Source organism: Callorhinchus milii, unplaced genomic scaffold, assembly GCF_018977255.1.
Source record: "Callorhinchus milii isolate IMCB2004 unplaced genomic scaffold, IMCB_Cmil_1.0 Scaffold1, whole genome shotgun sequence".
Classification (NCBI taxonomy): Eukaryota; Metazoa; Chordata; class Chondrichthyes; order Chimaeriformes; family Callorhinchidae; genus Callorhinchus; species Callorhinchus milii.
In genome coordinates this window covers 76,067,202-76,081,756 of record NW_024704742.1, presented here as the reverse complement: position 1 = coordinate 76,081,756, position 14,555 = coordinate 76,067,202, and the positions used below count along the sequence as shown (strand labels likewise).

General features: G+C 41.8%; 1 protein-coding gene and 1 long non-coding RNA gene across 2 annotated transcripts in view; one reads left to right on the top strand and one right to left on the bottom strand.

Annotated features, from left to right (window-relative positions):
• slc4a4a (solute carrier family 4 member 4a) overlaps window positions 1-14,555 on the top strand; it is a 152,023-nt gene that overhangs the window by 13,061 nt on the left and 124,407 nt on the right. The window contains 1 exon segment of the mRNA XM_007891960.2: window positions 3,482-3,555. Within this exon segment, the coding sequence (XP_007890151.2) occupies window positions 3,482-3,555 (74 nt within the window).
• On the bottom strand, window positions 2,685-13,065 carry LOC103177676. The gene is made up of 3 exons (XR_487749.2): window positions 13,009-13,065; window positions 3,754-3,913; window positions 2,685-3,354 (listed from the first exon to the last, which is right to left on the bottom strand). It is a non-coding gene; the product is annotated as an uncharacterized LOC103177676 (long non-coding RNA).

Sequence of the window (14,555 nt, the reverse complement as noted above, 5' to 3'; positions counted from 1 at the left end):
CAGGCAGCTAATGCAGTCTGGCAAGGACTGGAGTAATCGGGGAGCAGAGTTTGGGGTGGGAAAGAATGCGGGCGGCAGAGTTCTGGATGACCTGGATTTTATGGATGTTAGTGGAGGGGAGACCGGCGAGGAGGGCATTTGAATAGTCCAGCCGAGAGGTGACAAAGGCATGGACCAGGGTTTCAGTGGCTTTCAGAGAGAGGTATTGGCGGAGACGGGCGACGAGTCAGAGATGGAAGAAAGCAGTGCTGGTGAGGGACCGGATGTGGGGGAGGAAGGATAATTGGGCGTTGAACCTGACGCCTAGGTTGCATACGGGTTCGGAGGTTTTTAGGGGGAGGTCGGGTAGGTGGAGTAGGTGAGAACCATGTGATTTTAGACGTTGACGAGAGCCAAAGAGTATGGCTTCCATCTTGTCAACATTTAGCTGAAGGAAATTCGCGCTCATCCAGCTCCTGAGATCTGACAGGCAGGCTGACAGAACATCAGGGGACTGGGGGTCGCAAAGAGAGGTGGAAAATAGAGTTGGGTGTTGTCCGCATCCATGTAGAAGCGTACCCCATGTCTGCGGATGACATCCCCAAGAGGGAGCATATAGATTTGGAAGAGGAGGGGGCCAAGGATGGATCCTTGGGGTACCCCACAGGTAACCGGGTGAGAGCGGGAGGAGAAGCCGTTTGTACAGATGTACTCCTGGCGGTTCGTGAGGTAGGACTTGAACGAGGCGAGGTCCAGGAGGACAAGGAGGCAGAGGGATCCCTGGTCACAGATAGAGAAGATGTCATTTGAGACTTTCACAAGCGCAGTCTCTGTACTGTGGGCAGGGCGTAAACCAGACTGGAGGGGTTCGAAGAGGGAGTGGGAGGAGAGGTGCGCGCGAAGTTGAATGGCAACAATGCGTTCTAGGACTTTTGCGAGGAAGGGCAGGTTTGAAATAGGGCGGTAGTGGCTGAGGTTTGAGGGATCTAGGGAAGGTTTTTTGAGGAGTGGGGTGATGACAGCAGTTTTGAGGGGGGCAGCGACTGATCCAGAGGAGAGGGATTAATTGATGACATCAGCCAGTAGTGGGCAGAGGAGGGGGGCTGGGTGACCAGCAAGTTGGTGGGGAATTACTAAAGACTCTGGAACGAGTGCTTACTATGACCTTATGCTTGAGTGTCCAAGTACAGGTTTCATTTAAAAAGACTTGTGGGCTGCCCGTTGTAGGGCGGATAAAGGCCCCGCAGAGCAGATAGTCTCATGACAGCTTTCTGTCAACATCAACGGTCACTACCTTTTATGTAACATTATGTGAAGTGCTTTGAGATGTTTTTCTGTGATAAGATGCTGTAACAAATGCAAGTATTAATATTAAGAAAACGCAAAATACTGCAGATGCTGGAAATCTTTAACAAAAACAGAAGTCGATGGGAACACTCAGCAGGTCAGGCAGCATCTATGGAGAAAGAAAAGTGAGCTTCTCCATAGATGCTGCCTGACTTGCTGAGTGTTCCCAGCGACTTCTGTTTTCGTTACTAATATTAAAATTCAGTAATAGTAAAGAGAATGTAATCTTTGTACAAACACAGTTTTGATTAACTAGTTTCTTTATTTGAACCTTACACTTCCAAAATCTACCCAATCACTTTTCTTTTTATACTTTTTATACTTGCTTCTTCTCATTGTCAATGTCCAATTGCCAGTTAAGTCATTAAAGCAATATGTAACAGAGAAAGGTTCTAGCACTGCTGGTCCAACCTCTAGTCTCACATCGCTGCCAAGTGCAGAATTCTCTGGATCAAGTATTGTGATGTTAAAATCGCTCGACTACCTTTCCAGGTCTGTGACCTGTTCTCATTCATCAATGACAATATAGTTATGTTGTGGAGAATGGAGAATTGACCTGACTGGCATTGCTGTCCACTCTAGACTGCAGCTTTGTGTGTTCTGCAGGTCAGTGAAATCAATATGTGTTCAAGTTGCAGCTGCTGAATACCCCAAATGGCAAAGAGCAGGGTGTGTCTCTAGCCAGATTCACTGCTGGCATGGATTGACTAAGAGCAACTCTATGCTAGAAACATAAGCTCTGTAGCACCCAAGTTATAATAATGTCAAGTTTAAATAATGCTCAGTGAAAGGAAAGAGCAGGAATCTCTGACCACTCACGCTTTGGTTTATTTAAGAATATCGTGCATTTTGACATCAAAAGTATTGAATAGGCAAAAATGTTTTGAATAGATTTATGTTTGCTTGAGTTGGATAAATAATGATCTCTGATGGCCAGCACGCTGATGTGTTTATAAAGCTCCAGAATTTAGGTTGACTGAGTAACTTGGCAGTGGGATTTTGTGGCCACTTTGGGTGAGGAGTTATTTATCATACTGCTCAAAGTCATGGTGTCCCATTTTTCTTGTTCGAGTTAGTGGAGCTTGTGCCATGATGGCATTTATGCCATGCCTTGGGACGTCCTCCTGACACGAAAGGCGCTATACAAATGTAATTTTTTGTTGTTTGTTGTTATTTAGCCTAGACACAGTTGAGCCTTGAATTCAAATGCTATAAACAATTTTTACTGTCGTTCCTCTTTTAGTTGATGTTAACCTGTGCCAGTTCATAGCCACTACTATGTTGTAGACTTTCCACCCCTAAACTGGGGTGGAACACAGAGAGCATGTAGCCTTTCATCCCGTCAGTCTGAACTGCGCATGAACTCAAGTCGCATAGCTGACAGGAGGGTGTTGTAATCTACTGTACTATCTAGTTACTGCCCCCTTACACACACGTACACACCAAACACTACGCCATAAACATATTTTATTTATAACAGTCCCAATATCTTTTCTGTTGGAAAAACATTCAGTTTTTCATTGTACCATTTGTGGCTTCGCTCTAGTATTTCTGCACAGGTGCTTCAAAACCACGTTGGAGTGAGCCTGAGTTCTGCCTGGCATCCACGGACCTATGCTATCTTGTTACGCGTTGTATCTGTGTCTTCATACTATCTATGGCTTGAAAATCCTGCTGCTGATAGTGGGAGATAATCTTGAGATGACATATTAGTAGCCAGCAAACACGTAACTTAAAGAGACTGACAGAGGGAGGATTGGATGAATTCTTCTGACATTAGTAGTTGACTGACAGGAGGGATTTCTTCTTCTCCCTCCCTGCCTCCCAGCCTCCCATCCCACCCCCACAAACAACATCCGGTCCTGGGGGTCCACCTGTCACATCCTAGCACATCAAACTCAATCTGCTATAAATGAGCCAACCTGGCCTGGATTAGGCTGTTTACAAGAAGCAGCACAGCCCTTTCAAGGGCAGGATCTCCAGCTTTGTGAGACCATGTGGGATTGTGGTGGATTGGATACTCCGCATCTAGAAAGCAGACAAAAGGACCCAAAATGAGTAACAGTTTGTACACTGACTTTCTCCAACCAAGACTGAGAAACTGCAGTCTTCAGGAAAAGTGTGATCAATCCTTCTTTCTGTTCTATTACTACAGGATGGAGGACGAGGCAGTGCTGGACAGAGGGGCTTCCTTCCTCAAGCACGTTTGCGATGAATCGGAGATGGAGGGTATGTAAATAATTATTTGTATGTAAGGAACTATGATTTATTGGTGTTGGATTTAGGGAATTCAGTTTATTGTCCTAGTAGTGGACTGTGTGGGTTACACTTCCCTGCTGCAACTCTGAGGCGTTGTCCTTGATTAGATACAGATCAATGCCACCTTTCAATAGCTGTACGTGATCACTGTACTTCACTAAGGTTTACCTGGATTTGTTCAAATGTTCATTCCTCTCTGGTGTTCTCGGTGGGTGTTTGCCTGAGAAGGCGATGTTTATGGATGTGACAATTTGCTGTGTTAGGAAAGTGCAAAGTGGATCAGTTGTTTAACAGAATCAAGGCTCTGTGTGAGCTCTTTATACTGCACCTGTTAATAGGAAACAGCAATGTAATCATCAGCAGCACTTTCTAACTCATTCAGTCAACCTCTACAACAACTTGCACTTATGTAGCGTCCTCCACGCAGAGTAGTGTCTCAGAGCACTTAGCCTCTAAATACTTAGTTACATTATTACACTATTGGAGTTTTTGTAGAGGACTTTTTGACTCCCTCCTTGTCCGCTCACAATAAGCTTTCTGAATATGATGGAATCAATCCTCCTCACAGTACTCACTGAAAATAAAATAAGCATTATTATTTATTATTATTGTTATTATTATCTTCTTGTATTCAAGGTGCAAAATGGAACAGTTATCTTGAACTCTATGACTGTTTAATGTGAGCAGAGAAACTAGATCATAGGGTCACAGACCTAAGCTCAGAAGAGGGATGTGTACTTTACAGAAAGAATGGTGAATATCTGGCTAAAAGTTACCAGACGGATGAGAGTGGACAATTGGGTCAGAAAATTCAAGAGGGAATTAGGCAGGTATTTGATGAAGTTAAATGAAGGTATGAGATATAAAGTGGTAGAAGATATATTTTACTTTGTTCTAAGTCACATGGACCCCAATGGTTCTATGTCCCATTTAATGACTCACAGACCATAGAACATCTGATACATCTTCTGAGGTGTGAGAATCAGAGTCAAGTGGCTGCTGCTTACAAAAAAGGTCACTATACGTAGCTATCATTACTATAAAGTGTTTTAAGACATCTCAGTGTGATTAAGACACAATAATGCACTTTAATTCCATTTACTGGAGAGATGTAACAAATGCTGTAGTTTTCGATGACTTTAATGTTAACAATGCTGTTTATTCCATTTGCACCATAATCATCATATTTTGTTTTTACCCCATTATATCTGACCGTGGTATCTGCGAGTCTGATTATGCACCCTTTGTAATTCCAGCATGATGCCAATTCAGCTTCAATTCCAGGCTATATCAGGCTAATCCTACAACTCCCTTCTGTTAGTAGCTGCTGTTTTGTCGGTGCCTGCTGTTTCATCCAAAGTGCCTTCTCTAACCTTTGGGCTTGCCTTTTCATCCACACCTGGTATCTCCCTCTGATTTCTCATTCAAAAAGGCTGCTTTTAACTGACGTCTTTTAATGTAAAGTGCTTTGATCTAAAATTGTAACAAAAATTGGATAACAAGATGGAAATGGGGGGTGGGGGTGGACGTGAAGGTTTCCGAAGAGCATTATTTCAGCTTGAGAAAATACAGAGGGACTGTCTCTTTAACCACACATCTCTCCCAGTCATGGTCTGGGTGTCTTGGTCAGGCAGAAGCTCCTCGATTGAAGTAGAGCAGGAATTGGGAACAGGTTTCCTCTCACTGGGATACAGCCCTTTAAGAGTTTATACAAAGATTTATAGTTGTGGATGTTGATTTTCTTTCTCAAGTTTTTCTTTTGTTTTTTATTTCCTTTTTTACAATGCCTTTTCAGCTGCTTTTTGTATCTCAAGGAGTTAACATTATTAGTTTAGGATCCCTCTTCATGGAAATAACATCTCAGAGTGTTTGAAAAACTCAATTGTGTTATTGGTCAGGAATATCAATTTCACCCCATTCAATCTTATCCGCCCTCAATACAAATCCAACTAATCTTCCCATCATAACATTGAGTTGTTTGTTGAACGCGTCCAGTGGTCCGATGCTGTATAACCTTTCCTGGGTGACCTCAACTAGCTGATGATTAAACCTCGGCATAAATAAATCTTTCCCAATATCTATCCTAGAATTGCCCTTCACAAGTATAATCACACTTGGTTGTGTGAATTGGTGATGGAACTGTAGAAATGTACAGAAAGAAGGAGGCCATTAAGCCCATTGTGTCTGCTGTCTCTCTGAAAAAGCTATCAGTTTAACCCCTTTCTTCTGCTTTTCCCCTATACTCATACTGAAATCGAATTTGAGTTGGTTCTTAACCCATTAACCCAGGGATTTTTCTGGTCTAAATGATTTGGTTCCACACAGGACAACAAATTTACCCACTGGAGCATTGCTAGAAACTAGTCCATTCCTGCTTCCTCAGCTATTTATCCTCAAACTACACGTAATGGCAGCGTGTGTTATTGAACACTTTGCTCCTGGAGTATATTCTATGCAGCGGAGGTTGAGGATCAAGCCTCCAGCCAAGGAGTATGGATCATCTGTCAATTGCATACCTGTGATCGAACAACTAATGTCACCCTGGGAAGTAAGCCTTCAGCCACTGAGCTGTCAGCTGCATTTTAGTCTGAGAATAGGAGCATGTGGTGTTAACTTTGAGTCACACAATGCCCAGTGTGGGATCTTTATTTGCAAGGAGCATATGAGTGAGCGTCATTTGGTTAATCGATAACTGGTGTTACAGTAATGACCACACATTTAAAATGCTTAACGCATAATTTCTGGCTGCCAAGGACAGGCCACAGGCGGGTGTAATCATATTGCTTTCCTGTGGAGACATTCTGACGTTTGAGAGTTTATTTATTTTCTCAGCCAAGCTCAATCCTATTTTCACTCAACATCAACATATACTATCTTTCCATCAGGGATCTCCATTGAGGATAAGGAGCAGAATCCACGGCTGATTTTCTCCTGTTTAACCCAGGGACATTGAGGCCAATTGTAGCCTCAACCAGTGCCCCAGCTAGTGCCCAACTAACTTGACACAGACTGAGATGTGAATTTATAACTGGTGGTCTGCAAGAAAGATAATAAGGAATCACTTCCGGTTTTGTGGTGATCTTGATTTATCACCATTAGCATGATTAGGTCATCCTTGATTTGATATATATTGGGAAGACGTCTCAAAGCGCTTCACAGGATTTACTGAAAAATGTAGTGATTGTATTTTGTTGGCAAATGTGCAACCAATTTGCACACAGCAGTATCCTACAAACAGTCATGAAGGGAATGACCCATTTTATATTGGAAATTATTGGCCAATATACTATGAGAAACTCCCTTCTCTTTTTAAACTGTGCAATGAGATCTTTAATTCCACCTGAACAGGTAGATGGGACCTCGGTTTAATGTCCTATCCAAAGGACGACACATCCGACAATGCAGCACATCCCCAGCAGTGCAATGGAGTGTCAGCCTAGACTATATAATTTCAAAGCATCGATGTGGGGCTTGAACCCTTACCTTTCTGACCCAGAGGTGAGAGTACTGCCATCTGAGCCAGGCTGAACCATAAAAAGATCAGCAGTCTAAGTTTATTAGCCATCAGGGTCAGGGGCCCTGCAGTTGAGCTTTCAAGAGAGTTCTTGAACAGGTTAGCAGCAGGTTTGCTCATTGATGCCCTCTCGTATGTTGGAGAATAGATTCTCTGACATGCCCCTATTGCGACCTTCAGTAACCGGCAGAACTGAGAATAGAGATGCTGTGTGTCAGCCTGGCTCAGATAGTAGCACCTTCACCTCTGATTTAGAAGATTTGGGGTTCATACCCTACGTTGTAACTTAATCTCACATAGTTTAGGCCAGGGTGGTCCAACTGGTGGCCCGTGGGCCATATCCGGCCTGGGGATGATTTAATTGGGCCCAACCACTCCTTCAATTTCATCCAGCCCACACACTCTCTCCATAACCTGTAAATGTTATGTTTTTGGAAGGAAAACACAAAAATATTGCTTATGCCAAAAGGTTGGAACACCTTGGTTTAGGCTGACACACAAGTGCTGTGCTGGGTGAGTGTTGCATTGTTGGAAGTAACATCCTTTCAATGAGATGTTAAACCAAGGTCCCATCTGCCTGTTGAGGTGGACTAAAAAGATCCCATGAAAATGAGAAAGGAGTTTCTCCTGGTGTCCTGGTCAGCAATCCCCCATCTAAAATTAGTTTTATGCCTGATTGTGGAACATTGCTGTGGACAATTAGACTGACTTGGTTACCCACAAATGATATCCTGTGAAGTATTTGGAGACATTCCCTGGACATGAAAGGCACTAAAATATACAGTCAATTCACTTTACAGTATATTCAGTGAAGCACTTTGAGATGTCTCGAAGACACAATAAGGCGCTATATCAAATGGAAAGATTATTATTATTCAATGTGAGGATTATTTATTTTGTAACCTGGGTGTTTTTCTATTTGTAGCCTTGACTGCTGCCTTGGCTGAGATCGGGAAACACATTACAGACCAGAATATGCATCTGCTATCTTCTGGCTTATATGACCTTATGCTTCACCAGCAGTGCTGCTTTCATGTTAGAAAATTTGCACCAGTGGTAACATAAATGGGAGTTATTGATCCTCGACACAGTACCATGTGAACACATAAGGGACTTATTCAAGCCCTGTAGGTTGGACACACCAGATCGAAAACTGGATTTTTAATAGGTACTCTGAGGTGCAAATGGGCGGAGAGAGATTTCACTCTGGTTAAGATTTGCTCTGTTTATGTTTCATTTCAGAGTGTTCAGAATTTTGCTCCCCTTCTCCCTTCATCGACACCCAACCTCACCATTGTGAAGCACTCTGAGATGACAATTTGGGACCGACAAGTCAGAGCAGCAGGCTTATGTTCATGCTTATGTTCATGAGAACTTATCGTCCTCAGCTGCTGTTAGGCAGCATTTATATAAATTAATTAAATTAAAGGCTCACCCCAACTGAAAGAAACAGGTCCTGTTTGTAAATCTATAAGTGACTGTAGCTCTTGCCATAGTAACTATTTGGAGACCAGAATGAGCACTTTAGAAATTTATGAAATTATTACATATAGGTTGTTCAGTTGTAGTACATATTGAACGTAGGATCTCTAACTCAAAGGGATTTTTTAACAATAGATTAACCATTTCTATAAGATAGTCACAAGAAATGTAAGATAGTCACAATGAAAGTGGAAGGGGTAGGGATGGTGTCAAGGGTGTAGGTTGTGGACTTAACATTGGTTATCGTGATGGTGAGAGAGGAGGGGGAGGCAGGTTTGAAGGTGTGGAGGGAGCGATGCATAGAGGTCGGAGTGTGAGGGAGAGATGGGGAGGGGGTGGCATTTGGGAGGGTGGAGCAGTTGAACAGATCCCCTCAATTTTAGACTCAAGGAAATCCTGCATCTTCTCGCAGTTGGAGTTGGAGGAGAGGATGGGAGAGGCATGAGAGAGTTGACAGAGGAATCAGTTGGTAGTGGAGAAGAGGAGCCTGGGGTTCTCCTTGGCCTCCGGGATTATCTTGGAATAGAAGGATGATTTAGCAGAGGTAAGGGTGGAGTGGTAAGTCTTGATGCGGTCCAGCCGGATCTGCCAGACCAGATTTGAGCCAGGTGCGTGCAGCGGCACACACTTGACCCTTGAGTGAGCGATGGTGGCTGGTGCACCAGGATGAGTTGTGTGAGTAGGAGGTAGTTGGGGAGGTGATGGGGGCAAGGGCATTGAGAATGGTGGTACTTGACTTGGGAAACACTTAATCTAGGTCCAATCTGCCTTGTGATTCAGATCCATCATCTGCCTGGATTATCCAGTGTTGCACTCAATGGTGCCTTTACTTACTAGGTGATCGACAGATAGGACCTTCATATCCTATAGAAAGAGATGAAGAGAGAGAGAAAAACTTTCTCCTTGCAACCTGTATAGTGCCTTATCAGGTCTGAAAGGGCACTCAGCTGAGATTCTAAAGAAGCTGGTGGAATCGTAACCCAGCAAAACATCAGAACCTCAAGGAGGGTCAGAATAAACAACATAAATTTGAGCAGTGGCTGAATGGGCCTATGACAAAAGTGTAACACTGCTCACAATTGTCACTAAATTAGAAGTCTCAGCTGAGTGGAAATTGCATCTAATCTTAGCCTCTAAGATGATTTTATTTAACAATTTGGGAATGCAGATACATTGAATATGGCATCACAAGTGGCGAAAGCTGTAAAGAGAACTAATAGTTAATGGGTTTTATACCAAAGTACAAAGGCAAGGTGATAATGCTACTTTGTACAAATCACTGGTTAGACTGCATCCAGTTTTCAAAAGATGTCAACCATCTTCTGGATTAAGATTATATAAATAATTTTCCATAATTCTGGTCTATCAGGCTAAGACTAGGTGTAGTCTTTGGTCTCGCTGGTGTGGGAAATGGAATCATTCACACTGGTGCCGTAAGAGGTGTTCTTCAGAGGCTAAGGTTAAAGCATGTTGCTCCAGAGCCACTCTGTGTCTCTAGCCTTTTCTGGTACTTAACTTGGGGACCCACCTGTCTTGTGATTCAGGTGGTTGTTAGGAGTTTGGTGCTTCTAGTTCAAAGAAAAGTGAAGATCTATTTCAGTTGCCCAGATTAACATCCTTCCCTTATCCAAATTCACTCCAAAATATTCTTGTTACTTTTACAATAATAGACAGTAATAATAATCTTTACATTTGATATAATACCTCATCATGTTGTCGAGATATCTCAAAGCACTTCACAGAATTTTTCTGTCAAGTCTAGTGACTGTGTATTTGTAGACGATTGCGACAGGCAGTTTGTGTATAGCAGTATCCCAGGAACAGCCAAGAAGTGAATGACCAATTTTGTATGTTGTTATCTCATAGTCGTTTGTACAAAAACATTACGGAGTCCTGTAGCTCAGTGGTTAGAGCACTCGCTTTGCAAGTGAGTTCAATTCCAGGCAGGGCGAAACCTTGGGCAAGTTTCCTTACTCCACACACCTAATAATAATCCCTCCAAAACCAAAAACAATCATAAATTGGTCATTTTCAATCTACGACTGTTTGTGGGACATTGCTGTGCGCAATTGGCTGCCGCGTTCGCCCACAAATATAGAGTCAATTCACTTCACAGTATATTCTGTGAAGCGCTTTGGGACGTCCTCCCGAAGTGAAAAGCGCTATATCAAATTCAAGGATTATTATTATTACTGGAACAAATTAATTGCCATCATTGTCTTCATAAACAACATTTACTTCATTTCTAATTATTTCTCATTTTGTGAATCAATTTGAGACTTTTATCCTATGTGAAAAGACTTGCATATGTACATAAGTTGCTGCTGTTCCTTGATACTGAGTGGCAAGAGTGGGAAAGTGTTCCAGAGCTCACCACTGATTTTCCACTGGTAAATATTATGCTCACCTCTCAAAAAACAGTAGATACTGTATAATACATCCTACACTTGATGTGGAGGAATCAGTATTAAATGAAATACAAAATTGTTTACCGAAATAGCCACATCCTCTGCCCACTCGGATTACTTGGTTTGTTCATTTAGAGTTCAGCACCATTAAAATCAATAAGTAATTCATGTTTTAAGATATTTTTGTTAAGCTCTACCTACCTACCCCTTCTAAAACCACTTTTTCCTGAGCTTCATTATGATTTTTTATTTTAACATATACAGGAGGAAATTCCAAAGTAAATTGACTTCAAAGTTAAGACTGAATTTAACAATTTGCACTCTCAAAATGCTAGAGAAATAGAGTAAATCTAGATCTATATTTCCCCCATTAGTCTTTTGTTACTGTATCGGGAGAATTTGCTTTAGTATGATTAGTTGGTATTCTATGCATGTAAACAAGGGGCAGGAATTGCGGGTAGGGACTGGGTCAGGCTCTCTCAGTATGAAGGGAAGTAGAAAGAACTTTATTGCAATTCTTGCATTTAGTCTGAAAGAAACTCCTATGTTTTTAATACCTTCTCATGTTGAAACATCTCCTAGTGCATTACTGTAATTGCTGTAAAATATATCTGTCTGTAGAAGTAAATTTGGTGATTATTTGTGACCAGGGATGAGATGACGGACCATTTTATTTTAAAGATTGTTGGTCTGGACACTGGAAGAAATTCCCTCTCATTTTGAATAGCACCTTGAGATCTTTATTGTTCGCCTGAACAGAGAGTTGGGAAATTCTGGTTTACCACCTCATCAAAAAAATGAGACTTCTAACAGCGTTCCCCCCCGTATGTATTATAAGTATTTTAATAAGAATTTTATAAGATATCATTTTGAAGCTGGTTTTCTGTAATGAAAACAGAAGTCGCTGGGAGCACTCAGCAGGTCATGTAGCATCTATGGAGAGAGGAAAGGGAGTTGGGGGTTTTAGGTCGATGACCTTTCATCAGAACTTTCTTTTAAGATCTTCCACTAATACAACAACAACAAAAACAACTTGAATTTATATCATGCCCTTCAAATAGGGTAACATCTCGGAGCACTTATCAGTGGCGTAGTTTGACACCGAATCTGTGGAGAAAGGGGAGATGACTGTAGGCACAGTTAAAGAAGAAATTGTGATTTGAAGACGGGCGAAGAGGAGGTTGACAGGCAGGGAGTTACAGAAGGTTGGGGCGTTGTAGTTGAAAGCCAGGTCAATGATGGTGGAGTGAAGGGGTTGAGGGATTTGCGGATGGCCCGAGCTGGCCAAGTGAAGTGGGTGGGGAAAGGAGTGGGTTATGAGAAGGTAGGGAGGTATGAGTGCATGAAGTGATTTGTAGGTTAGTGTGACGATCTTGAAATTAATCTATTCTGCAACAGAAAGCCAGTAGAGCCTAGCAAGGACTAGGGTGATGGGGTACAGAGTTTAGTGCTGGAAGCGATATCAGTGGTGGAGTTTTAAACCACAGAAAAGACTTCAAAATTAAGACTGAATTTAACAATTTGCCAAATACTGGAGACTCTACAATGCTATGTAAATAGAGTAGATCTAGACCCTGGAGGAATTTCTCACTAAGTTTCTCTTAAAATTTAAGATATCGTTGGAAATTGGGGAAAATCCTTAAGTTCACTCTTATTTGGAAGACATTTTTCTTAATTCAATTCTTAAAAACAATTGGCTTCTAAGTTAAGACTGAATTTAACATAGTTAAATGATCTTACAGGTGGAAAACGGGTGGAATTTCAGACCTCATTCACATTGGGAGGACATCCCAAGGTGTTGGACACCTAACCTAGCTAACAATCACAAAACTCTTTTTAGCTGAACGCATTCCGTTGTTATTAGGAGTCTGAAATAAATGTAGAAATACTTACTGCATTGCTGACAAATACCAGTCATGAAACTACAATGAATACTGTGAAGCACTTTGAGATGTTTCAATACAAGATAAAGCACTGTATCAATTGCAAGGATTATAAATGGCATTTGTTGTTTCCTACCTGGTGTTTTGCAGTATGTCATGGGACAAACAGGCTTGTTTCATGAGTTGGCAGAGCAGAGACACTGACGTCAGTTCATGTTTGATGAGTCCAACGTCCAATGCACCAGCAAATAGTATATGAAACACAGAGCTGAGAATAAAATAAATAATATGTGCGTGAAATTATCTAAGTACGTATGAGTTCGGTTCTGTCCTATGAGCAAACATTTGATACGTTAGTGAGTTGTTATTTACTACATCTGGAGTGTGATAAACATGATCCTGTGATAACAAAAGCTATAAAGTTCGCTATCTTAAATCGTATTCTGGTTTAAGCCTGTTCTATAGATATCAGTTTGTCTTAGTAGTTAGCACTCTTGTTCCTTGGTCAGGAAGTTAACTTATGGGTTCAAGTCCCTGTTTTTTGATCCAAGACTCATGGTCCAGACTGACATTCCAGTGTTAGGATCCTGTAGCTTAGTGGTTAAAGCACGCACTTTGCAAGCAAAAGGCCGGGGTTTGATTCCCGGTAGGGCAAAACATTGGGCAAATTTCCTTGCTCCACATGCTTGATAATAATCCCTCAAGAAAAAAAACAATAATAACTTGGTTACTTCATCCACAACTGTTTGTGGGACACTGCTGTGCTCAATTGGCTGCCACATTTCGCTCAGAAATATATAGTCAATTCACTCAACAGTATATTCCGTGAAGCGCTTTGAGACGTCTAGAAGACATGAAAAGTGCTATATCAAATGCAAGGATTATTATTATTGTGTGCAAATTGGCTGCTGCATTTACCTGAAAACATATACTCGCAGTCTTTTTCAGGATCCTTAGCACTAATTTCTGCTCTTTTCCAAGAAATGTCACTTGCAAATCAAAAGAGAGGATCTTGAGCAGTCCCAAATATAGGAGTGATGTGCATCTGGGAAGAAGACCTGCCTTTTAACAGCACCTTGTCTAACCATCAGGCTGGTTTTGACTATCTGTTCAGGAACATTTCTGCCTGCTGTTTCTAAGTGATTGAGTGGCGTGAGCTAGTGCTGGAAGCACATTTCCTGCAATAATCTGGAACTCTGCCAAAGTTGCTTCAACACTCAAATTATTTAGCCGCACAATTCAAAACAGGGTGCTTTGCAAAGCTTGGAAGTCCTACGGATCAGTGTAAGGCACGATGCAAGTTCCTGAGAAGTAAACTGAGCTTGTCTTCAGATCGCACCTGGGGCCTTTTCTGTTTGACTGTGCCTATGGTCACCTCCCTTTTCTTCACAGCTCAGAGTCAAATTACGCTATTGTTAAGCGATCCAAGACGTTATGCCATGTGAAGGGCACTTTATAAATGCAAGTTGTTGTTGTTGGAACTTGCAGTCCATTGCGAACCTAGGGCTCTTCAGTCTTGAAAAGATATGTCTCAACTAAGTGCATCATAGCATGTGGCTTTAAATCATTAATGTGGACATCTTCAGACCAACCATGCACAGTATATTTAAATGCCTACAACAACACTTTGCTAGTTGGAGAAGCAATATCTGACAGTCAGATTACCTATAAAAGAAACCCAGT